Genomic DNA, 26,237 nt, shown 5'->3' with positions numbered 1-26,237 from the left:
CATCTAAGACAGGTAAAATGATGACTCTGCTGGTCCAAGCCATCACCAGGCCCTGGTCAGACAGTCAAGACCTGCTCCCCTCCTCCCTTCAAAACTGGGGAGTGGGGGGACTGACCTGGTTGTCCATTCGCATATAGCCCCACCAAGGACAAGCATCAGCAACCCTCCCCAGGACTATTCCAAGAGTGTCCACTGCAAAGGCATCTCCCTTTAAGTCTCCAGTTTCCTCTTCAATTTGCATTCTTCAAAATACATCCATTTGTTTTAACATTAAAAGAGTGCTTTCATCCACATCACTTAGTAAAACCAACACTAGGGGAATAAGGCCCAGAAGCCAGGACCACCTGGTACACTGGACTACATGGGCCCTCAAAGTTGCAAAATGCCAACCTCACCCTACACTGTGGCTCGACAACTCCAGCCTCCTTTCGCCCATCCCCAACACATTCATGCCCCCTGCTGCCCCAAGTACTGGTGCATCATGGGATGGAAAATGGGTTCCTGAAAAGGTTGCTGAGAGCTCCAGCCTCCGACATTCAGTCAAATAGCCCTTCTCAGTCCATGGTCTAACTCTGGAGACTGAGGACAGAAGCCAGCTCCAGAAGCCAAGCTGTGACACCAGTGGCTTCCACAGTCTCCTACTCTCCTATTCTCTCTCCTCTCTCTCTCTCTCTCTCTCTCTCTCTCTCTCTCTCTCTCACACACACACACACACACACACACACACAAATCCCACATGCATGCATGCACATACACACACACAAACATACAGAGCAACAAGGCAGGCTCTGAGAGAGGGGAGAGGAGCGGGCACATAATTATTGGTAAAATGCTTGTAATGTTTTTCTCTCTACCCGGTAGCTTTCAGTTGTTTTAGCAGCTTAGCGAAGCACTTGGCTCCAATTGAATTGCAAATCAGCAGCTCTTGCCCCAGGAAGAGAGGATGGGAGGCGGCAGGCAGGGGGGCAGGGAGGGATTCCAGAAGGAAAAGGAGAAAGGTGTGCTAGGAGGAAGGGCAGAGGAAAGAAATGAGGGAAGCTTTTTCGTGGCAGAGGGCACCAGAAACCTGGACAGCCTGCTCCCTGCAGGCCTTTTCCCCTCCATCCTCATCTGCATGGCCTCAGTAGCCCTGTGCTTTATCCAAAAAAATCAGGACATATTTTTCTCACCATAATCTTGAGGTGAAGCAGGAGGCCCATGCGGGGCTTTCTAACTACCCAGAAGAAAAACAAATCTTTCTTGGGAATTGCAATCCCAAATACTCTTTTAATACACCTTTTTATCTACCTATATTTCTTTTTTTTTTTAATTTTTTTTAAAGATTTATTTATTTATTTATACAAGTACTGGGTACAGTCAGAAGCACGGGTGGGTGAGAGAAGCGGGGAGCAGAACAGGCAGAAGGACCGAAGTACACTGCTGAGGGGAGCAGCGGACGGCAGGAGAGGTCTGCGCGCCATGTGGGACCCTCCCCCGGTGGCCGGGGAGCAGCCGGGGATCGAACCGGTGCTGCAGAGGCTGTGGGCAGCTTCGCAACCCGGTGCTCAACCGCTGCGCCACTGGAGAGGCCCTCTACCTATATTTCTTTCTACCTGTCTGTCCTCTTACACATCTGTCTGTCTGTCTACCTTCTCTCCTCCCCTTCTGTCATTCACCGGCACTTCCTTTCCCTTCTAGGTTCAGAATTCCCTCACGGAAGAAACAGTTGAGCAAGAAGCTCCCAGGCAAGTGCTGTTTCAGCACCACGGTCAGCACCACAAAGCTGGACCTTCTCAGACCTGTCATTCTGCTGGGCCTCCAACCACAGTTCTCCCCCAATTTTCAGATACTACTCCCAGGACAAAACTCTCTCCCTCAGCGTCAGGAAGAGGCGTGGAGAGAGAAGCTGGAGGGCCAGGGCTATTGGTAGACCATCTCTGGGGCCAACCAGCCAGGCACTAACCTTGAAGAGGCGAAGGATGTTGGCCACCATGATGGAGACAGAGCTCCCCGAAGCACCAATGACACCCACCACACGCTCAGGCTTGGTGATGATGGGTGGGCCGCCGCTGCCACAGCGGACCTCCGTGCCATCCTTTTCGATGAGTGCCTGCACAAAGGTCAGTGACTGCTCGAGAGCGTGAGTGTCCCTGGAGCAGGTGTCCAGAATGCGGGCGCCCAGCGTGATATTGGGCAGCAGGTCCGGGTCATTGTTGATGCGATCCAGAGCAAAGAGCATGGCCTCCAGCCGGTGGATGCCCTTTTCCTTCTTAAGTTCTCCACAGGCCTTGCCCTCTGAGCCCCGGCCGTGCACTGGGAACAGGCCTCCCAATGTAATGTCTCCATCTATGCGGATGGAATTCATGTGGGGGTGACCCTTGGGCTTCCCGAGGGAGGAAGGCACCCAGGGGCCATAAAGGCTGAGGAGTAGGCAAAGGGGCAGCCGGGCCCACCACCAGCCCCAGCCTCTCTTCCCAGGCATCTCGGAAATCCCTAGAGACCCATGAAAGGCAGGCCTACTCCTAGCCTTGGCAGGCCCCTGGCCCCACAGCCTGGGCGGGCATGGGCAGAGCAGCCCACACAAGACTTCCCAGGGCAGATTCAGCAGCAGGGTAGCTGAAGGTGGCCCACAGGGTGCACCATGCTGGGGGGCTTCGTCACTCAGACAGTGCTCAGTTGCCAGCACAGTCCATGTCCACAGACAGCAAGCAGTGGCTGGAGTGAAACAAAGCTCTGGTCTCAGTCCCCACGTCCTGCAGTTCTCTTCTTGGGAGAGGATGGTGAAAAGGGAGTATTCTTAGCTTGGCATATCTTCGCATCAAGGAGAAAACGGTTTCAGTGCTCTCCTCCTACCAACCTTAGAAGAGAGAGAGAGAGAATCAAACAGAAGCCCAAAGAAGACATTAGCTATTCTGATCTCTCATCAGGAGCCTGAGAGATGCTGGAGGTTATCGCCAGACTCACAAACCTCCTAAACTTGGTTTCCTCCCAGCTGCTGCTCAACTTTGGTTCAAATGGGAGAGCTTAAGGCAGAAATTAGGTCATGTTTGAAGATTTCTGAAGGCATGTGCCCACTGCCATGAGAACCCTGGGCCTCAAGAGAACATGATCCCCAGGGCACAGCCCCACACTAGCCTGAGGGACCATCCTCAACACTTGGCTCACAGGAGTAGCAAAAAACCAGTCCCACCAGGCCCAATCCCATGTGAGAGATAAGGCCAAAGCAGGAGAACATTGTGCAGCAGAACCCCAGCTAGAACCTGGCCTCCCAGCTCTGGTCCAGAAACACGTCGGCTTTGGGGGACTCAGAGGTGCAGAACGTGAACAAGGCCCTCTGGAGAAGACATCAAGCTAGGAACTGCTCATTCTGAAGGCAAAGCAGAAGCTGCGGCTGCCGGGGGATCAGGACATTCTTCCTGAATCAGCAAGAATGAGGTGGACCCTTCCATCCCAGCTACCCCGCCACCCTGGCAGAGGGCAAACCCAGGGCTCCAGAATGAGGAGTCAGCTTCCGCTTTGCCTGCTGGGCCTCTCTCCCCCTCCCTGTTTCTGTCTTAATCTCTCAATTTCTCGATTGCTCCTTCTCTCTCCCCCACTTCCTCCCTCTGAGAGTGGGGCTCAGGTTACAGCCTAAGCTACTGCACATTATTATGATCATCGTCATTATTATTGTTGTTGTGATTAAATATTTATCTGCAAGGTTAGAGGAGAGAACACCAGCTCTTCCTCATTCTCACTGCTAATTTGGGCTAATTTCCCCTGGGGTTTCTTCCCTCACCCCAGCCTCCCTGCTCAAAGCCAGCAACCTCCCTCTCCTCAACTTAGGAGGCCACAGGAAGAAGGGCTGAAAGCTGGGTTAGGGTTTGACTAGGGGACTGACCTGAGGGGGCCCTTGAGGCCCCCCTTTCAATGGGGTTGCCAAAAAAGACTAGTAAGGCCATTTTGTGCCTCAGTTTCCCTACAGTTGGAAAAGGGGCTTTGTTCTCAGATTGGGAGGTTTCCCTGGAGACATGGCCCCTCCACCCAGGCCAAGCTGTAGTCTCAGAGCCACCTGCACCCCTCCTGTAACCCACACCCCCACCACACACACACACAGAGGTCCTACTGCTCCAGTTTTGAGGAGAGAGGCAGGGAGAAGAGGGTGCAGCACCCAGAGTGCAGCCTCAGGTCATGGGTCCTCAGCTTCTCTGTCAAGGGCCCTCTGGAGCCTCACCTCACATCTCATCCCCTCATCAAAATGCTCCCTCTTTCATTAGTTCCTCAGAGGCTAAGAACACACTATTCATTCTCTTTAACCCCATTCTTCAGGTGAACCAACAGTCACACAGTAAGTCAGGATGGGTCAGAGCTCAAAGTCAGCACCAGTCACAGCAGAGAGCCCTGAGGAAGGCAGCTCCTCCTGCCATTCTCCTTCCTGAGGCCAGGATCTGGCGGCCTAGGACTGGGATCAGTGCTCTGGGGAAGGTTGAGGAGCTGTTCAAATCCAGGGGAGGGGGCGGCTACACCTGCAGGAACTGTCATCATCACTCACACCCTCGTAGGGAGCTGATGCGCTCCCTCCCAGCCGGCTGCAGGGTGTGAGCGGGTGTGGGCTACTCTGGCTGATGCCAGCACCAGCAGCTCAGAAGACAAAAACTGGAAAAGACAAACTGCACCATCCTGCTACTACCCTACTGGAGGCGCAACATGCCCCCTCAGTTTCAAAATCTGTAAAATGGATGGTCTGTGCCTGCGGGGCATTTTCAGTTGTCACAATGTAAGGGAGTCACCTACTAGCCTGCACCCACACAGGGTCAGAGATGCTATCAGAGGGGACAGCCCGCCCAAGGAAACACTCTCTTGGCCAAATGCCAGCATGACCCTGTGGAGAGATAACAGCAAATGACAGCTCACTGCAATAATGCCAGCATGGCCCAAGTGCGATGCCTTCACCCCTAGGACCGAGGCAGTCTTTTCATCCCTGTCTCACAGCTGAGGAAGCTGAAGCTCTGAACCTCATACAGCGGCATGGAGACCAGGGACATTAAGCTCCTGCAGGCTGCCAGCGCCCTGAACACACCACACACTGGCCCGAAAGCTGTCTCAGGCCCTACCCAGTTCTGACATCCTGAGGTTCAGGCTTGGTTTTCCTGAATTTCAAATAGAGGAATTTTTGGCATGGTGACAGGCCATGTGCCGAGGCTGCAGCAGGGCAGACTCAGGCCGGAGACCAAAGCGCGGCAGCTTCTGACGGTGGGGCTCCAGCTCTTTCCTGCTCAGGCTTCTAGATCTTTCCTGAGGGCTCAACACTGGCTTCTCCTGGAAGCCTAAGTGCCCCTAACTGAGCAGTGCACACACGCGCGCGCGCACACACACACACACACACACACACACACGCAGAAAGGACAGAGGGCACGTGAAGGAAGCCTCAGAGAGGAGAAAGGTAAATATTTCCAGGATTAGAATTAAGACCCCCAAGGAAGTAGGCCAGGCCCAAACAGGTCAGACAGCCCACAGGGCCTCCTCCACCAGGCCCCAGCCCTACCTATGGCAAATCCCACTCCATCCCTCAGTCCTTCCAGGCCTGCCTTTTCTGAGCTTCTCCAAAGAGCTGGGCAAACCTCCGCCTCTTTTAGACTTCCCTCCTTCCTTTGATCATGTAACAAGAACAAGGGAAAAGTAAAAATACCTGGTAAGTGAAAGGAGCCACCAAGAGCAGAGGCTGAGGATGGGGGGGAGGGGGAGCTGGAGGAGTCAAGGCTGATCCCCAAGGGGCTGCCTCCCTTTGCAGGGGAGAGAGGAGCAGGGTCAGGGAAGAGGCTTGGAGGCCTCAGACTTCCCCCCTTTCCAAAACAGTCAGACAAGCTCAAACCTGGGGCAGTTGGGGGTCCCTTCCCTGGGGCAAAATCACCAGGGTGGCTGTGGGTCCAAGTCACTCTGCACCCCCACCAGGTCTTTTCTCCATACCCTTGCTTCCGGCCACTCCCCTCTCTCCCAGGCCCCTGGGTTGTCCTTCCTCTCTGCCCCAGCTAGATCTCAGGCTCCTGGGGAGGACGGAGCTCTGCAGAGAGGGAAGAGAATGCAGTCATCTCCACAGCAATCTCACTGGCCAACAGGGTTTTCCGGAACATTCTCGGCAATGAAGAGCAATGTGAGGGGAGGGGAGCCAGGGTGATGACTGCTGTCTACCCTGCCCTCCACCCACCTGAGGGCCTCTGATGTCTAAGGATCTGCAGAGAGGAACTCGAGAGCCTCAGTTGTTTCCACATGCAAACAAGCACAAATTCTGTGCCTTCCTCACATTGAACTTAAATCCTTCCTTTTGTGACCAGGGCCTGAGCCAAAGGGAACCACAAACCACAAAACAACAGATCCAGAGAAAGATACCTTGATTTCACTAAACTCCAAATTAATTTTTACTGAACTTTCTTTTTATTCTCTCAAAATTGAGGAAATAAAATGAAACCCAACACCAAAACAAAGTGGGACAGGAACGGGGGAGGGGGTAGTGGGGAGTGAGGGGGGCAGTAGAGACCCTGTGCTTAGTCCCCTGTGCTGGGGGCCATAACCAGAGTGCTCATTGCTGCTTTCAGCCCTCAGCTGAAAGCTGAGGATGCAGGCTCCAGCGAGGGCTCCAGGGATGCCCAGAGATGCCCCAACTGCTGCCCCCCACCACTGCCTGGAACCAGGCACCCGGCCCCCTCGAGGTCCTTCCCCCCAGCTTTCCCAAGTTCCTGCCAACATTTATTCCTCTCTAGTCACCTTGGCCTTTGCCTTTGCCAGGCCTAGCCCAGCCCAGCCCAGGTGCTCAGAAAAGCCGAGGGATTGTGAATGGATGAGTGGAGTCTGTTTTGACTCTCCCAAGCTGTTTGGATGCCTCATCACCCACATCTCACATGCCTCCGGAAGGTGGAGCCGGCAGCTTTGCTCCCCAAAGGGGAAAATGAGGGAGAACACCAGACCTCTCCCCACCCCACCTTCCTATACCACCCCCACCCCACAGAAGCCAAGCCAGCTGGGCCTGAGACACCCGGCTGCAGGCCACCTCACCACCTCTGTAGCTCCCTTCCTCTCATCCCTCTGGGGACCCTCCCCCAACACTGACAGTGCAGAGGTGTGGTTTGCTGGACAGTCTCCACCCACGGAGTGGAGCGGGCATAAGAAGCCTCAGTGCACCAGTGACAAAGTCCACGGTCTGATCTCCACCGTGAAGCAGCTCAGTCCGTGGGAGATTATGTCATACTCGTCTCCATGTCTCTGCATCCCAGCATAGCCTGGCATCTGGCACCCCCATCAGGGTTTGTATATTTGAATGAATGACGTGACATTAGTGAATGATTCTGGGCTCTTCCAACCTTCTCTCAGGATAATCTACAGCCACATTAATAGAAAGAACATCCCTGTTTCCAGATACTCATCCACTCCAGATAAGAGCAAGGAGGGCACAGTGGGTGTATGATCCCCATGCCCCCTTCCCTTCATGCCCTCTGAGCTGCTCAAACTCGCCAGTCTGATCAAGAATACTCCCAAGTTTGGAAACCCCAGACCTTCCAAAGCTGTCCCCTCCCTACTCCACCAAAACAAAAGCCTCACTCTGAAGTGACTGGCTCTGTGCTGGGCATTGGTGGGCACTAGAGAAATATGTTAGGAAGGGAAGAAGGCAGGGTGATGGGGAGGGATGGAAGAAGTAATTCCTAAGCTTAATTCCAATGGAAATCAGGAGGGAAGAATGTCAAATAAGTTGCTGGTGCTTCCCCCACCCTATGATTCCCTCCAGTCTCCTCCCTGTGAATTTCGCCCTCAAGTAGCAACTAAAGCCTCTTCCTCCAGGAAGCCTGCCCTGATTGCTCCAGTCGCATTAACTCCACCCTCCACAAGTAGCACTATAAGTGTGCGTGTGTGTATGTTGTTGTTGTTATTTACACTGATGAGCCTGGGAGCACATTAAGGGCTTGCATGAATGGCATAGCCCTTTTCTAGGGCATATCTCCCATTTCTAGCCCAAGGCTGAGAACTCAGAAAATTCTCAGTAAATGATCAGACAAAGTTGAGTCCCAGAGCTAGCACAGTAGCCACCCCAACTGAAGCAGAGCCCAGGGCAGGGGATGCTCCAGCATTCCAGCTTCACAGAGTAGCATTCAGATTTTGCCCTGAATTTTTACCGCCCTCTCGAGTGGTCAGGCATGGAAACCAAACCCTTCTGCTACACCATTCAGTAATTCAATGTGTCATTCAAATAGGTGCTGAGGGCTTCCCTGTGGCGCAGGAGTTAAAGACAGCACTATCAAGCTATCGCCAGCCACTGCAGCACAAGTTCGATGCCCACCTCTGCCAGGGAGCAACCCACATGACGCAGCAGACCTCTCCTGCCTTGCCCGCTGCTCCCCTCAGCCGTGTATTTCAGTAGATCTGCCTGTTCTGCTCCCCACTCTCTCTGCTGAATCCTCTCACCACCCCCCTGCACCTCTGGCTTACACCGCAGTTCATGTATGCATAAATAAATCTTCAAAAATATATTTAAAAAAATACGTGCTGAGCACCTACTATGCCAGGCTCTGCTCAGGACATTGGAGAAACCAGAGCATAACAGACACAAACACCAGCCCGGGGGAGCCATTGTCCCAGTGGAGGAAGCACAGGAGAAAATAATGTATCCATACACAGATACGAGACACTTGGGGAAATCAAGGAGCCATGAAGAAAGATAAGGCAGCTAAGGAAAAGGGGAGCTTTTTTTTTTTTTTTTTTTTTTTTGGAAAAAAGTAATTGGGGAAGGCTTCTCCGAGAAGGTGGCATTTGAACATAACTTTAAAGTAGTAAAGGTGTGAACCTTGGGTATCTGGGAGAAAAGCATCTCAGACAGAGAAAACATGCAAAAGCCCTGGGCATGTGCTTGGCTGTCCATGTGCAAGGAACAGCAAGGAGGCCAGTGTGATCAGAGAGCAGTGGGATGGGGGAGAGGCAAGACAAGTCAGAGATGGTACTGAGCACAGGAGCAAGGAGAACCCTGGGGCCAAGGTGTACACGGAGAAATCAGGGCCCAAGGGAGGTCTTTGAGCACAGAGAGAGGCAGGGATTCATGACGAGAGAAAGCTGAAGTTCCAAGGGCAGCCACCTGCCAAGGCCACAGCAGTTCACTTCAGAAGGAGGGCAAATCAAGCATATCTCATTGGCCCTTGGTCCCACCAGCTGAGTCCAGAAAACACCCGCCTCTGACCCTCACCCAGAGCCAGGGGTCCAACCACCAAGGTAATGCTTTCCCAGATCTCCTCTAATCTCCACTTCCAGGTCTCCACTTTCATGTAGACCCCTGGGTCTCTCACTCCCACCCCCCCCCATGCCATTAGCACCCCCAGTTTTCTGGCACAAGACCCAAGTGGGCAGTGTCTTTGTTTGCAGCTGTTGCTTTTATGGGCTTTGCCACTAATGCTGTTTCTTCCTCTCTCCTCCTTCTTCCTGTCTCCCCCTCCTTAAATCAGAGCCTGCCCAGTCCCAGCACTACCCTGGAAGGCCAGGCCCCACTCACTTAGGGGGTCAACATTCAAGTTCTTCTATTGCCTCGCACTACCATGGACAGAGCCACAACTGTGGGTGAGACTTCCATCCCTAGGCCACTGAGACCAGGCTCAGAGAAGGGCAGTAACATCTGAGACACAGCCAGAAACTAAAGAATCCGGTCAAGTGCCCAATCTGTACATCTATATTCAAATCTAAAAATAACCCTGTAGCCGTAACAGTATTTTTACTAGAAGCCCTGGTCTCAACCAGAAAACAGGCCCAGGGGCGAGTTTCTGTCACTCTGAGGGGCCAAGGGGTGACCAGGAAGGCAGGACCCCGGCTCCTGGACCTGACGCAGGTGGTGCAGCCTGGGACAAACAGCTGGCTGCGCTGTCCTGGGACTCTGCACATCACAGCAAAGGCCACCAGAGCTTGCTCCCAAAGAGCAGAGACTGAACTAGACACATAACCTGCTCGTCAGCGTGTCTGCTCGTCAGCGTGCCTCGGCCCCAAGATGGCACGGGCTGTCATTACAGGCTGGCACTTCCCAATTATAGCAGATAATATCTACCTTAATTGAATGGGGTCCTGATAATGTCATTATGTACTGTGTTCCCCAATTTATTTAATATACGTGTATACACATATATTTATGCCTCACTGCTGCCACGAGATTGCTGAATGGTGAGGTTAATAATAAAACATTTCGACGGGAGTCATCAGCTTTAATTTAAGGAGTGATTTTTACTATCCTTGCGGAGCTCATTTTTCCAAGGAGCCAAGAGAAACACAGATGGGCTGGAAGAGCCCCCCTCAGGTCAGAGGGCTAGGCGGCAGGCAGGCAGGGCTCCGAGTGGGCTGGTGGATGCTGGCAGCCTTCCTCTTTCCTAAGCAAGTACTTTTAAATGTCTCCTTTTCAAGAGCAGGCCCGGGTAGGGTGGAGCAGAGGGGAATTGAGGCAGAAGCCCCCAGAGCCTGCCTCCAGGACTAGAAGGAGAAGGGGGCTTGTTGGGGACACGGAGCTCCAGGCCTTGCCTTGGGGTGGGAGGCAGCAGAGTGACAGTGGAGAGGCAGAGGGAGGCCAGAGACAATGCTGTGAGGTGAGAAAGGGAGCTCCCCCGAGCTAGAGAAAAGGCAGCCTGCACTCTGCCAGGGCCAAAGGCAATGAAATCTCGAAATGAATTTTTGATAGTCCCCTGCTAAATAGAGCAGGGTAGACAACAAAACAAGTCTTCCCTGCTCCTTCCAGGAACCAACCCCTGGGGGGAACCACCAGAAAACTGGTGTCCTCTGCTCCCTCACCCAGGAAAGCCCCTCGGCCTCCTCCCTCAGGTCCCCCTGGTCAGCCAGCAGCTCTTCTGTGAGCCCTGGCAATAGGGCTGCAGCCCAGATGCCAGCTCCCCCATGACTCCTCCGGGCAGCAAAGGTTGTGAGCCCTCTGCAGAAGTGAGATAACCTTCCAGCCAGGAGCCAGCAGGCCCAGCCGCCCAGGCTGCCAGCAGGACCTGCCCAATGCGAAGTTGAGCTCTAGGCCTCAGAGAAGAGGACAGCAGGGGTAGGCAGGCATGTCTTGGGGTGGGTGGTAATTAGGGGTTGCGATTCCACACTTGTCTAGGGGAGAGGATATGTCTACTGGCTGTAATTATAAAGCTCAGAAGACCGTGGGTCCTAGTCGCATCTTTTCCTGCCAGTTGTCCCCCCTCCAGCAGGACAGGTACAGGTGTGGCCAAGCATTCTGGAGGCTGAAGTGAGGATCCCTCAGGATGGGGGTGGGGGCTGCAGAGCCCTTCTGGCCTGACCCTTCTGGCTAGCATACTGCTCACTCATTGGCTTGCTTGCCTGTTCACTCACTCGCCACTCTCTCACCTACCTCGGGCAGCCTGCTGCTGCTGTGCAAGGCGCTCCCTCCTGGAGATGTCAAGCCTCCAAAAGAATGAAGCCGCCCAGAGGCAGGTTGGGGGAGGAGGGATGAGGGAGGAAGGGCTGAACAGCCTACACTAGGCCACTGAGGCCGAGAAAGCAGCTCAACTCCTGACATGCTCCTACCTCCCGTCTCTGCCTGCTCAGGACCTGTTTTACACCAAGAGGTGTTTGCCACCCCACCCCACCCCCAAAACCACACATCTCTCTCCTGAAAAGCCACCACAAGTAGAGCATTCCTTTGGGTTAAGTATTGCCATCTTATTGCCATCTTCCTCTCTTAAGTGCCAACGTCCCTGGGAGGGATAGCCCATGACGTGACTAAGGCCTGGGGGAGGATAACTTTTGGGGTATTTTTGTCACTGATATGAAGGTAGTAACAGATGGAGCAAGTTTATGGCTAAAAGGACAAAAGTGGGGGCAGGGGAGGTGAAACCTAATTCATAATTCACCTAATTCGTAAGTGGGTAGGCATTCCTACCTCAGTGCTAGGCAGGGGCTCAGGGGCACCATCCCAAAGCCCCACAAATCCCACCCCAAGGACAGAACTCTAAGGGTTAAAGGCCCTTCAGGAAGTGGTCCTTTGGGGGCCAGGGAGAGGGACAGGAATCTGACTCCTGCTCTCCACTATAGCCAGGTCCTTTTCCAGGCCTTCTCCACGAACCCCCAGGGCCTTCCCAGGAGAGGCAATAACCCCCTGGCCACAGGTAACCACACCCAGGAGCCTCCAGACTTCTCTGTGGGAATTCTCTCTGCCACCTCAGGAAAGGTCCTGAGGAAAGGCTGCTGCAGAAGTTGTCCCACCACTAGGCCCTGAGGCCTCTGAGGTGCCAGGCGGGCATACCAGGCACCAAATCCCAGGTGGCTTCAGGGAGAGAAGTAGGGCAGGCCCAGGGCACACCCCAGCGAAAGTGGGAATTAGAACGATTTTCACTTCTACCATGAGCTGGCCCCAGGATGTGAAGCTGAGGAGCAGGCTGTGGGGCTGTGGCATCCAGCCTGGAAACCCTTACAGTCCGGCCATCCTGCCGGCCCTGAGGCCCACTGTCACCCTCTGTGGAGGAAGGGATGGACTGTGCTGGAAACACACACACACACACACACACACACACACACACACCTCCCTCTCCCCCAACACCAGGGTTTTCTGCCAGACCGACAGAGGAGCAGACAGACTAACAACAGCTCCAGCAGACACGTGGCTTCGGGCACCCCAGTAGGCAAGCCCAATTCCGCGGAAAATCCGCTCCCTCCCACCCGGGGGCAGGGGTGGTAAGGAGAGGAGGGAAAGAAGCAAGAAGCCTCCTCCAAAAAGGACGGGGTGTCGAGGGCGGGGATGTGACTCGTGGCCTAGGGGCAGGGGGCGCTCGTTTGTCCCAGCCTCGGGACTCCCCGCCGCCGCCGAGGCTGCCCCATTTCAGCACAAACAGCCTCAGACCACCCCAGTGCGGGGGCGCCTCGCAGCACCCGCCTCCACCTCCAGCCCCGCCCCCGCGCGGGGAGGGGGCGCCTGCCGTTCTCAGGCGTCGGGGAAGCCCGACCCCGGAGGGGACCCCCCCAGCACACGCACGCGCGCTCGCGCGCACACGCGCACACACACACACACACACACACACACAGAGTCCGTGTGCCCGCCTGGTCTACGCGTAGAGGTGCGGGTCAGTCCCAAGTGTCCGGAGGCGTCCCACCCTGAAGTCCTGGGGTCTTGGGTGGACCCCCGGCCCCGGGCGCCGTCCCGATCCCCTTCGCCACCGGCCAGCGGGCGCCGGGCGCTAGCTGCTGGCCAAAGCGGCTCTGGGGCAGGCACAGAGCGGGACGCGGTACCGGGAAAGCAGCCGCGGCGCTCGAGGCTGGCGCTGTCCCCCGCCTGGAGTCATGAGGCAGGGGTGCAAAGGATGCCCCGCTCCCCCCGCCTGCCCTGCCTCTCCGCTGGGCGGGGGGGGGGGGGGCTCTAATGTCGCCGCCCCCACCTGAGAGCTAGCACGACCCGCCATCCAGGGGAGGCTGACACAACCCCCACACGGACACTTTCCCCCGGCCCGCAGAAAAGCCGCTGCCCCATCCCTCACCGGGGGCAATCGCAGAGCCGCCCCGGCCCCGGGGGGCGAGCCTCCAGCCCCGGACCCGCTCCCTCGGGCCGTGGGGGCACCGTTCCGGGCCGCCCCGAGCGCGGGAGCCAGTCAGAGGCACCTCCCGGAGCCCCGGGGTCCCCGCCGCAGCCCGCGCCCCAGAGGCCGGAGGGCACAGTCCCCTCTGCCGGGTCCCCGCGGGCCACAACTCACCGCGCGCCGGCGAGGTCTGAGCCGCGGCGAGGGGTCGTTGCGCGCCCGCCTGCCCCGGGGCGCAGGGAGGCGGCGGCCGGAGGCTTGGTTCTCGCGGTGCCCAGAGTCCGGGCCGCGGCGGGCGGCGCTGACGCTGCGGACCGAGCCCGGCGCGGGGCCGCCCGGAGTCCGGGACGCAGCGGGAGGAGCTGGCGGCCGCCCGGCCGGAGCGGCCGCCCAGCGCGCGGCGGTCGGCGGCTGCCCCGGCGAGCGAGCGCGGGCGCGGCGGCAAGCCCTGCCCGGGGCGCCGCGGGGCCCGGCGTCCGACCCGCGGGAGCCGGAGCAGCGGCGCCGGGAGCGGGGTCCCGCCGGGGGCGCGCGGCTGCGGGGGGAGTGGAGCGGAGCCGACCGGCGAGCGCAGCCGGCCGAGATGCGGGCGCCCGGGCGCCGCGGCAGTGGCAGCAGCAGCAGCAGCAGCAGGAAAAAATGAGAGCGAGCGAGAGAGCGCGCGGGAGAGCGAGCGAGCGAGAGAGGGAGCGAGAGACAGAGAGCGCGAGCCGGAGCCGCGAGGAGGACGCGGAGAGGGGAGCCGCGGGGGGGGGCGGGAGCGCCCGGGAGCGCCGGGGGGCGAGGGGACCGCGCCGCTCAGCCCCGCCGCCCGCGGCCGCCGCCGCACCGGGGAAGGCGCGAGCCCCGCCTGGGAAGTTTGCGCTCCGAGGGCGGCCGGGCGCGCGGCGCTTCCGCCGGGCTTTTAAGGAGCGAGCACCTGGGCGCCCACCCCCGACCCCGCATCGCCACCGCCGGAAGGTTGGGGCCGTCCCTCCACCGCCGGAAGCCTGGAGCTGGCACAGCCCGGCTACCCCTGCACACCCACCCCGCGGCGGCTCCCCCTCCCACCACGCCCCGCCGGCGCCCTCTCCTGGAAGCCCCCTTGCTCCCCCTTCCCCCGCGGGAGGGGGTTCTCCCTGATCCAGGGGACGAGGCAGGGACCCCGCCTGGCCCCGAAGGCGGAGAGTCAGGGGACACAGCCTCCCGACACACACCCTGAGAAGTACAGCAGAGCGCAGCGCTGCGAACGGCTCGCGCTCCTCCCCACCCCGGTGCGTCACGAGAACCCCCGCTCTCGGGGCTGCTTCTCACACAACCGCACGCACGTGGCGTGTGCCCCCCTGTGGCATATTCATCGCACACCTCGCTGCTCCTGGTTCCAGCACATTTGCGGGAAGGGGTGGGGGAGACTGGCCACAGCCTGTAGGGGGGCACCTTTCCACTGAGACGACGCCACCCCAGAACCCCTCCGGGCTCGGGGAATCGCCGTCCCTTGGCCCACAGCCCGCAGGGCTCTCTCCAGCGGGATTTGCAAAGTGTAACAGGTGGCCTGGCCGGCAGGCTAGAATAACCCTGGAGAAGAATTACCTCACCAGCGAGAGCCCCGGTTCTCCTCCTGGCCAGGGGGCGCTGTGAAAAATCCCAGGAGAGGGCCAGTCCGGGAGGCAGAAGGAAGAGAGGGAGGGAACCATGCAGCCCTCTTAGGATGGCAAGAGCATCTCCTCCCAGACTGCAGAGACTTCAATTAGAGCTGTGACGTGTGACTGTCCTTGTCCCGGGGAGGGTGCTCAGCACAGGGCCAGGGAGCTGGGGGACAGGGTGGCTGGCAGAAGGCCTGCAGACGCTGGCCAGGCCCTCCTCATCAGGACCTCAGCTCTCCTGGCTTAACTGCAAAGTGCCTCTCTAGGCTCAACTGTTCCCTGGCCTGGGGGAGACTCAATCCCCCAACCCCCACATACAGCCCAACCCCTAATTTCCACAGGAAAAGAAAAACCCTACAGGTCAGGGGGTTGTCTGGGATAGCAGGACCTGACCCTCCCCCTGTTGGTCTGCCCTTTCTCCCTCATTGCTCTTTCTCCAGTGCTTGCTTGCACCCCTTCCTGAAGAACAGCTCAGGGTCCCACTCCTGCAGAGTTCCAGACTGCCAGGTCAGAACAACATCGTCACCGTGGTTCATCTAGTGCCTGGCACTGTGCCTGACCCATTGTGTGAGCTCATGGTTTGGTGAAAGAATAAATATAGGCAAAATGTGGGCTCTGTAAGGTTGGCCCCAAACATGTGCCATTTACCCAATCAGACTGGGGTCTCTGATGGAAGGGCAGCATTCATACCTTTTTTTTTTTTTTTTTAATGCAACGAAAGCTCCTGCTCCATTCCCAGCCCGAATACACAAATGACTGAACACCACCCTGCCCTTGAGGAGTGGCCACATGCACCTCAGCATGACGCATTTTATAGAGATGTAAGCTAAGGCCACGAAAACTCCCGTCCAGCGGCTCTGCCCAGCCAAGTGTGCACTGCTCTCTGCTTGCGGGAAACTCGTTACCCCCAGAGAAGCCACGTTCTTGGGAACAGCCCGTCCTTGGGAACCTAACCCGTGTGTGCCTAGGTCCTCCTTCAGGGTCCTCTGACTCCTACCTGAACGACCATGAGCCGGACCTCAGAGTAGGGCTGCCGGAAGCTGTCAGAAGCCACTCAGTTGAAGTGGTGCCAGGAGGCTCCAATTCAGCCTGCCTGGGCCTTGAGAAGTGACACCTCCTATCCTGAGGCTGTGTCTGCCCCAAGGAGGGGGGTCTTTGTCTGATTCCTGTAAAGGTACACTACAGACTGGCACCGGGGTCCTACTGGCAAGGCAGTCACTGAAAGGGAAGGGAATGATGCTGTATTTCAGCAACCAGTCCTGTGTCTAGGTGCCCATAAGTGGGGCCCACTGCAACTTTTTATACAAAATATAGCCCTCAAGATCCTTTTGTTGAATGAATGAATGGATGGGTGAATTAAACTGAAAATTACATAGACGATGGTTTACTAAGAACCAAAACTCACCCAACCACTCTCCCCCACCCCTCAGCATTGCCTTCCCTCTGGCCATAATTATCCCGCCCCCCAGCAGCTGTGTCACAGAAGGCTGGACAGGCTATATTTTTCAGGGGTTAAAAAAAGAAACACTGTTAGCTGGCAGATGGCTGAATGCGTGGACTCGTCCACTTTGAAGGTTCCCAGCCTGAGGCCTAGCTCTTCTGGGCAGCCACCCTGGGCCCTTCCAGACTTCCCAGCCTCCCAGCCCATTGTTCTCAGCCATCCAGTCCTCACCTGTGAATCCCAGCTCCGAACAGCTGGGGCGCCCTCTTCTCCCTCTTACTGACCTGTGACTGACTTGACTTACAGAGACAGACACACAGATACACACACACACACACATAGACCTACACACACACACACACACAGATACTCTCACATACCTTCAGGAACTTCAGTTGGGGTCCTCTGTTGTAGGGGATCTGGGGCATCATGTGGCAACAAGAGTGCTACAGAGCTAACTGTTGGAGAAAAATGACCTCGAGGAGTCACGTGGGAAGGGCCTTGACTGAAGCCCAAAGCGCTGTCTTCAGCCGCCCTTCCATACCCACAGTCTCGCTCCAACTGGAGGTCAGGCTGGGAGCCAGAGGCCAGGTCCCAGGTGCTAAGACTGTGCAACCTGGGAGAGTCACCAGCATCTCTGAGCATTCACTGGTTTCCCCATTAGTGAGGCCAAGGGCCTCACTAAGGATGCTGGGATTTGGGGTTGGATCTCATTCTGAAACCTTTAATGGAGGCTGACCTGACTGATACTGGTGCGGTAAACAGGGCGGCCACTCTAGTCCACCAGTGGCTACACGCACAGGCTAATGCAAAGCAAGGGAGACACTGTGCAGCACTGAGGCACAGGGTTTGGGGACAGGAGAGAAAGAGACGGGTGGCCCTAGAGAGAGCATAGTACAAAGTCCTGTGCCTGTGTTTCATGCCGCTGTGACCTGGAAGTTCTTCCTGAGTTCTGCCCTGGCTCCCTCCTGCTGCAGCAGATCCCTCCCTCCTCTTATTTGGCCTCCCTGGTAAGGGAAAACACTTGCCTGCCCCTTCCCACCCATGTGGACAACTCACACTTGCCAAGCTGCTTCTGTGACTTCTTCATTTCAAAAGAATCCTAATAGAGAGGCAATTGTCTTTGAAAATCCTGAAGTTTAGAATTTGTTCAAATTTATCAAAGTGAGTTTGAAGGTGCGAGGGCCAGGGGAGAGCCTGGCAGGCCTCGAACACTTGATAAATGTCCCCATGTCGAGTTGACCCAGCCTCTGACTCAGCTTCCATGGCTGATAGGCTTCAATTTGAGTTTCCCCTAAACCAGGCCATTAGATGGAAATGTCTCTGATGAGGGAGTTTGTTTAAACAATAACTGTCCCCTGGCAGGACATTTCCAGGATGAAGAGCTGACTGCAAAAATAATGCAATGGCCCTAGGCTGTCCAGAAACTCATAAGTCACCCTGCAGGCCTGCAGGAGGTAAGGTGTCCTTGGGCTGGGGTCAGAGGTGATGCCCTGGGTGAAGAAGCCCGGGGGAAGTGTCCTCCTCTGTCTCTCTTGGGTACCAGGCACCAAGACTCCTCTCCTTTGGCCCCATGGAGGTATTAAGTCTCAAGGGCATAGTACTCTGACATTCCCCCATCCTGGGCTCTGACACCACTGAGGGTGTGCAGAAGAGAGACCCCCAGGATCTGCTCTTTTCTTATACCATATGGATCTGACCCCCAAGAATCCTACACCCTCCAAAACTTTTTCAAGGCTTAGGCTTGGAGTAATGGGTTGCCTAAAGCAGCAATTACCTTTCCACAGTTCTATAATCCAAACTGTCCTGAAAACCACAAGTTTGCCCATAAGTTTTGGGCAAACTCATCTGGCAGCAAAACCTGATGTGAATTCGAATTGCTGTCACTTTCTGGCTCCCTTGGAGGAAGATACTGACTCACTTTAGGTATACAAGTAAGCATATTGTTTCAGGGATACTGCCCCAGGCCTCTTGGGGGCATTGTATAATATGTAATATTTGCACCATATTATCTTTCTAAATTCCAAACAGATCTGGCCCCAGGAATCTCTAATAAAGGTCTTTACACCTATAACCACCCCATTTAGACCAAGGACTTTCCAGCGTACATCCTGATGGACGTCCTCCTACCTGCCTGACAAATGGAAAGAGGAGAGAGACCGGACAGACCACAAAGAGGAAATTCTGAATCCAGCTCTGCTATACCCAGTCCTCAGGACCAGATGCAGAATCCTGATGAGGTATTAAAGAATTTAGGATGGAAGGGGTCTTAACACATGCTGTGGAAGCATCCCACAAGATTTGGGGTGCAAGACAGGTGGCACAAGGCTAGGCTGGGGTCCCTGTCTCTGCCTCTTCCTACTTGCTGGGCGGGTAAGGCATCAGGAAAGGATGGTCACCAAGTGGGTGGACAGAGAATAGCTGTTGGGGGGGGGGGCAGTGAAAAGAGAGAAGTGTCCCAAGGTCAACTTTAACTTCTTTAAAGGTCTACTCTGGGGCTCCCTGGCCTGAAAGATGATGCTCCCTCTTTCCTGTCCCTTCCTCAGCCTCAGTTTCCCCACCTATAGGGCTGAAGAGGAAGGGGATATGAGGAAGGAAAAGCAGAGGAGGCAGTGATGCAATCTCATGTTCAAAGGTGGGTGGGAAGGGAGGGGCTGCTGGGGTAACACCTAGACCTACAGAAGAACAGAATTTACAAGAGCCGAGAGCCAGAAGGGGAGTGAGACCCCTGTCAGGCTGGCCGTATGGCTCTCCACAGCCCGCAAGTATTCAGTAGGTACCCGATAAATGTTCACTGGTTAAACAAATGAATGATTGACCCACTTAAAGGATGCTTCCTCTTTCTCCTTGATTTCCACTTGCTCCAACTCCTTCCACTCTCTTCTCTCTCTTTTTTCAAGACTCAGGATTTTCCAGCCTCTTTGCCGCGCTACAATTTAAAACTATCTATCATCCCTCTCTCTCCACTTGTCCGGGGGCTGTCAGCCTCGAGCCAGATGTCACTAGGATGGATGTCATAAGCCCGGATGTCAAAATACAATTAACATTTAAAAGCCCCCAATGCCTCTCCGTGCCTGTGGCCAGCCTGCTCCTTCTGCTGAGTGGAGGGTTCTGGGCACCAGGAGGGGCAGCCAGGTGAGAGGCACAGGAGGGGCCGCAATCCAGCAGGCTTTGGGATCCAGCAGGCTTTGGGATCCAGCAGGCTTTGGGAGGAGGCTGCAGGAGGCCGAGGAGAGCATGCGGAGGGGCGCCCAGCCTGGGCAGGGAATGCCTCTGCTTCACCTGCCGCTCCTTCTCTGGGTGGCTCCACACGCTTCTTCCCAGTCCTTTTCCACACATCCGATCTCAATCTCACACTCCGTGGACCACCCTGGTGGCAGACACAGTCCACAGCACCCACTATTCTAACAGGCATGCGTCCCATGCCACTCCCCTAGTTTGAGCCTCAGTGTCCTCAGCTGTCAAATGTGGATCATGATGCTGCCTGGCTTGCTCCAGGCTGTTTCCGGGATGAAAGGAGAGACTGGGATGCAGAAATGCTTTTCAAGCGTAAGGCATCCATCCCTGCGTTGGCAGCCTTAGATTGTGTCTGGGGACAAGAGTCTTCCAAATGGACCCAGACACTTGGGGACGGAAAAGACCACAGCCCAGCTGGCTGATTGACAGCTGAGCTGGGAATCCCAGGTGGGGGGGGGAGGGTGGTCCTCTGTCAACACCCCTTGACCTTCCTTAGAAACCTTCTGGACAGGGCTGGTAGGAATCCCCAGTGGCTGCTCCCTTCTAACGGGTCTCAGACAGTTGACCAGACAGAAGGCTGGACATGATCCCAGGACCTCCTGTGAGTGAAGATTCAAGAAACATCGATTCTGCTCATGCTGTCTCACAGGCTTTCCACCTTGGCTGCTTAGGTATCTGCAGCACCCACCACGGAGAGCCTGCGAAGCTGAGCTGACCCAGAAAACAACTGATGAGCTGTCATAGTCAGGGGTCTGGGGTCACAGCTGCCCTGCCTCCACATCCCAGTTATGCTGGAAAACCTAGCCACTAGCAGGGGGCTCTACTCCCCTCTAACGAGGCAGCAGCATTGTGCAAACACCTCTCACTCTCCTCCTTCACTTCAGCTTTCTCTTACCTCCTGTACCCACCCCACAAAGACCAACACATTACCCGGACCCCCCAAAGAGGATGAGGCAGAGCTGAAAAAGAAAAGCCCACATCCGCCCCTCTTCTACCCTCGTGGGCTGCATTTTAATGGCGTTTGATTGGATCGAATGCTCTTTTAATTCCCTCCTGGGACATCAGAAGGAGGAGGGTAGAAAAGAATCTTTAATTCATCAAACTGAAATATTAATAGAACTCCATCAGCTGGAGTGGGGTAGGAAGCCCCCACGAGTGAAGACATGGGGGACAGGAAAGAGAAAGGTGGGGGAATGGCTGGGATGAGGAGGTAGAGCTCAGCAGCTCTGGGTGTGGTCATAGGCAGCTATATTACTACCCGAGGACCCATCCCCCGGGCTTCCCATCCACCCCAAGACCCAACCCTTCCCCTCCATCCCCATACCAGGGCCTTCCCTCAGCCCTTCCTGAACCAACCTTTCAGGGTACAGATGAGCAACTGAGGCTCAGGAAGGGGGAGCCGCCAGCCCAGGAGTGCACAGTGGTTTCACTGCAGAGCTGTCTGACCTCTGCCCAGGGCCCCAGTTCTGCACAGTCCCTGCCCGAACTCCTTTCCCTTCAATTTATGGCTTGTCTTGTCCTAGCCCTCTAGGAGTCTCAGGAATAGTGGGGACTCAGACATTGGATTAACCCACTAAGTGCCACCTGCCTGCTGGCAGAGCCCAAGTCACCTTCTCCGGAGGCAAAGGCTTTCCCCACACACTGCAGAGGTTCTGGCTGAGAGCAGACCCAGCCCCTAGACCAGGAGGATCCTTAGGGGCACAAAAATAGAAGCCAGGACCATGAAAGACCCCATATGTTCCTGGGGGGCCATTCTCCCTCTCACCTATGGCTGAATCACCTTGACTTCTTACCCAGAAATCCCCTCCCTGACCGTCAAGGCCCACCACCCCTGATCTAGAACTCCAGTGCATCCATTCCATTCATCTGCCTCCCCCAGATTGGGAGAGAGAATCTTTTACATTCTCCCACCAGCAACCCTCCCCCCCCCCAAATTTCTTCCATCTGGCTAATTTATAGTCGGTGGGCAACAAATTCCCGTGCGCTGATGGGTGATGGACACACAGATGAATGGTTAGATGGATAGATAGTCCTCACCTTCCCCAGCTCCAAAGTTCAGAATTCAGGAAGTGTGGGACAAAAAGAAGCAGAAAAGATGGCCCCACTTCTCTCTGCCAGCTCCTGCAAAAGGGTTTATGCTCTGGCCTGTGCTGGCACCCTGCCTTGGCCTCCTCAGGATGAAGGGCCCATTCGGCCCCACTCCACCCAGTCCCAAATTCAAGGAGGCTACCTCTTGGGGAGCCCCAGGCCGAGAAGGTCCGTGAGGAGCCTCTCTTAGGAGAGCCACGCGCTGGACCTCCTGCCCACCAGCGCGGCCAGGAGCCCCAGCCACGGCGAGGGCTCCCCTTCGCGGGCCAGCAGCGCCGCCCGGTGGCCGAGCGTCCTCACTGCACGCTGGGGCACTGTGGGGTGGGTCCGGGCTGATCTGAGCCGGACCCATACCCGGTCTACACCGCCCGCAGCGCTAGGAGCCTCCTCCCTCCTACGCCCAGAAAGACAGTCGACTGAGAGGGTTGTTTTTCACCTGAGCAGATTCTGGGAGGAGCCAGCGGGGGCGGCTGGGGGTCTATTTCAGGGCTGTTTCCCAGCTGGGCCACCGCCCCCTCCGATTCGTGCTCTGCGGGCTCACCTGCGCTGACGATTGGGAGGGAGAGGATTCTCCCGACAGGCCCTCCCACACCCAGAGGGGCCCGAGCCTCACCTGGATCAGGAGATGGCAGGTGAGGGACGCCAGGATTCTTCCGTGACCCGAAGGCAGAGTAAAGAGGTTTGGTTTTGTTTTATTGGTGGGGAGAAGGGAGCAGCGGTTTCGGTTTTCCTGAGAGATGTGAAAGGGGGGGGGGGGTGCGCTGGCCACAGGAAGTTGAACGGTCTAGTCTCCCAAACCTGCTCCGGCTTCTCGCTCCCAGTGTCAACATTTACTGTGCTCCCACTTTGTGTCAGAAACGTAGTTGACATACTAGAATCACCTGGAAAGCTTTTAAAAGTCCCGATGTCCATGCACTCCCCCAAATGAATTATATCAGAGCCCCTGGGAGGCTTCAGGCTTCCTCCTGGTGAGGATGCAAAGTGCAGCCACTTGTGCAATTATGGTGCAGGCATCACAGGCTCCGCGGCTGTCATGGGGCAGCCCCTGTCTTCCTCACCATCCCCTGAGAGGTAGCTGGGATGGTCCCTGCCTTCACAGAGGCTCGGAGAGCTGGGACTGACTCCCCTGTGCATGCCTGTACAAACCAAAGCACCATGCAACTAAATGAAAGAGGTGATCACAGACCTGCATCCTTATTCAGGTAATATTTTTACTGAAAGTACAGCCTTGTCTTCTCAGGGGCCCCAAGACTGGGCTCTGAAAGATAGAATGGAGACCTGGGCAGATGGGCATCTCAGGCATAAAGCTGTTTCCACATGTGGAGGTGCAAATGGCAAGGGGTACATGGGTGAAAAGAGCTGTGTGTGTGTTTCACCAAACACACAGGTCAGACCAAAGTGAAGTACTCATGATCACAACTGCAATTTGTAGACAGGGTAGAGGCCCTGGCAGCCTATTCTAGGCCCTTCCAAGGAAGCCAGTGTTCCAACTACAGCACTAACAACTGGATACTGTCACCATCAGTCCCTTTTTCCAGATGAAGGGAGGGATTGAATTCGAAGGAGTGAAGCGGGGGCCTCCCTGGTGGCACAAGGGGTTAAGACACAACCTATGAAGCTATCTACAGCCACTGCAGCACGAGTTCGATCCCTGGCCAGGGAGCTACCCACATGGTGCAGCAGACCTCTCCTGCCTTGCCCGCTGCTCCCCTCGGCAGTGTATTTCAGGCTCCCCCACCCTGTCTCTGGTGAATCCTCTCACCCCACACACCTCTGGCCTGTACCCCAGTTCTTGTATGCATAAATAAATAAATCTTAAAAAAAAAAAAAAGGAGTGAAGCGATTTGGCCAAGAGCACTCAATGAATCTCCAAGTCCTGTCAGTTCCGCTCCAAAATATATCCTGAATCTATGCAACACGGATGACACTCACAGACACAATATTGAGCCAAAAAAGCCTGATCCAAGTATGCATGCTGTGTGAGTCCATTCATACAAAATATAAAAACAGGTCAATGTCAAAATCAAAAGCCCAGAAATAGATCCACATCTATAGAAATACTTCATGATAAAGGAGCCGTCGCCAATGGTGAAAGGAGAGCCTCTTTAACAGAGGAGGAATCTGGACTGCGATACATTTAAAAAGTGAGCTTGGATCACTCTCTAACACCATGCACAAATGAAATTCTAAATGGATTAAAGACTTAGATATAAAACCTGCAAAAAGAGAATGTATAGAAGGAAACATGGGCCATATGTTTCATGACATCAATGCTATAGATGTTTTTGAACACTAGAACCCTATGACAAAGGAAATAACAGCAAAAATAAACAATTGGAGTTACCTTAAATTAAAAAGCTTTTACACAGAGGGAGAAATATACGTAGATTAAAAAGACATCCTACCAGAGGGGAGAAAATATTCATACACTAAATAACTGACAAGGATTAATATCCAAGATATACAAAAACTTATTCAATTTAACGATTTTTTAAAATCCAATTAATAAATGAGCAGAGAGTTCATCAAAGGGATATGCAGAAGGTCGGGAGACGAAAGCGGTCCATTGCTTTTAGGAAGAGCAATGTAGGGGCCTCCCTACATTGCAAGGGCGCAAGGGGTTAAGTCTCAGCACTAAGAAGCTCTCCGCAGCCACTGCAGCATGAGTTCCATCCACTGCAGCATGAGTTGATCCCCCGGCCAAGGAGCTAACCCACATGGCGCAGCAGACCTCTCCTGTCTCGCTCATTGCCCCCCTCAGCAGTTTATCTCAGTCAGTCTGGCTGTTCTGCTCCCCACTCTGTCTCTGGTGAATCCTCTCACCATGCCCCGCACATCTGGCCTGCACCCCAGCTCTTGTATGCATAAATAAATAAAATGAATATTTAAAAAAAAAAAAGAGCAATGCAGGTCAAAACCACAGTAAGATGCCATCTCACACCCGTGAGAATGACACATATTGAAAAGACCCCCAACAACAAGTCCTGGGGAGGATGCAGAGAAAGAGGAAACCTATGACAGTGTTGGTGGGAATGTGAGCTGGTGCAGCTATTTTGGAAAGCCATCTGGACTTAGCTGAAAAAAACCTAAAAATGGAAATACTGTATGACCCAGCAATCCCACTCATGGGCATCTCTCTGAAGAACATGAAACCATCAGCTCAAAAAATTATATGCTCCACAATGTTTATTGCAGCATTATTTCTAATAGCTAGGACAAGGGAACAATCTAAAGATCTGCTGATAGAGGATGGATTGAGATGTATATCCACACAATGGAGTATTATTCAGCTATAAGGAAAGATAAAATGTTACCATTTACAGCAAAATGAAAGGAATATTAGGAAATGATGTGTTGTAAAGCAAATCAGAATGACAAATACTGGACATTTACATAGCAGATGATTCCACAAAGCAAAATACGTATAAAAACTACTAGTAACTAATAAACGAAGCAAGGCATCTGAGATTGGGGCAGGGGGCGGGGAAGAGGAAGAATCAAATGGGTAGAAGGGTGGGTGGAGGGGGAAGTAAATGTCAGGAGTCATCTCTCTCTTCCAACATATGTATCTGGGGACTCCTCTCTGCGACAACGATCCTTGACATAGTCATGCTCTGCAAGTATGTGACCCATGTCCTTAGCAAAGACAGCTGGCATCCCCAAGCTCCATATAATTCCTGGTCCAACTCCCTAGCCACCCAGCTTAAGGGGCAAAACAAACAAATAAACAAACAAAACAACAGATAAATGTAACCTGTAGTGAGAGAGGTCAAAATTCTGGTTACCCTTGAAGTGGGTAGTGATCAAAAGTGGCATGAGGAGCATCTGGGGCTTGTATGTTCTGTCCTAAATCTGGATGCTAATGACATGGGCACATTCACTCAGTAAAAGTTTCAATAAGAGGCCTCCCTAGTGACACAGTCTAGGGAGGTAGTCTTATCAAGCGATCACCAGCCACTGCGGCATGAGTTCAATCCCTCACCAGGAAGCTACCCAAGCGGCATGGCAGACCTCTCCTGTCTCACCCACTGCTCCCTTCAGCAGTGTATTTCAGTCAATTGGCCTGTTCTACTCCCCACTCTGTCTCTGGTAAATCCTCTCATCCCCCACCCCGCACATATGGCCTTCACCACAGTTCTTGTATGCATAAATAAATAAAGATAAATCTTTAAAAAAAAAGTTTCAGTGAACACACAGATTTCTGAAGCTGCCCAGAAATGTCCCCTGGCCTCAGGATGGCTTAAAGCAAGGGCTCCCAAGCTCCTTCAGCCCAAACCTGTGTCCCCCTGTGACCCAGCTCCATCCAGGTAGCAGGAAACATGTTACCGCTAAGATTTTTTTGATTGCCAGCAATAGGATGACTTG

The 26,237-nt window shown here is 54.7% G+C and overlaps 1 protein-coding gene across 3 annotated transcripts in view; it reads right to left on the bottom strand.

The window, feature by feature from the left end:
• GRM4 (glutamate metabotropic receptor 4) overlaps positions 1-22,410 on the bottom strand; it is a gene marked incomplete at its 3' end in the record, with an annotated part of 119,801 nt that extends 97,391 nt beyond the window's left edge. For 2 of the 3 annotated variants that reach the window (XM_084228429.1, XM_084228430.1), the window contains exon 1: positions 1,943-2,475. In XM_084228429.1, the coding sequence (XP_084084555.1) occupies positions 1,943-2,461 (519 nt within the window). In that variant the 5' untranslated portion in view covers positions 2,462-2,475. Of the gene's footprint in view, positions 1-1,942; positions 2,476-22,308 lie in introns of those variants that run through there. The other variant, XM_084228432.1, reaches the window with a different exon arrangement.
• Positions 22,411-26,237: the final 3,827 nt, after the last annotated feature.

The sequence above is a fragment of the Talpa europaea genome (assembly GCF_964194135.1).
Source record: "Talpa europaea genome assembly, chromosome: 2".
NCBI lineage: Eukaryota > Metazoa > Chordata > Mammalia > Eulipotyphla > Talpidae > Talpa > Talpa europaea.
This window is presented reverse-complemented; position numbering and strand designations above follow the sequence as displayed.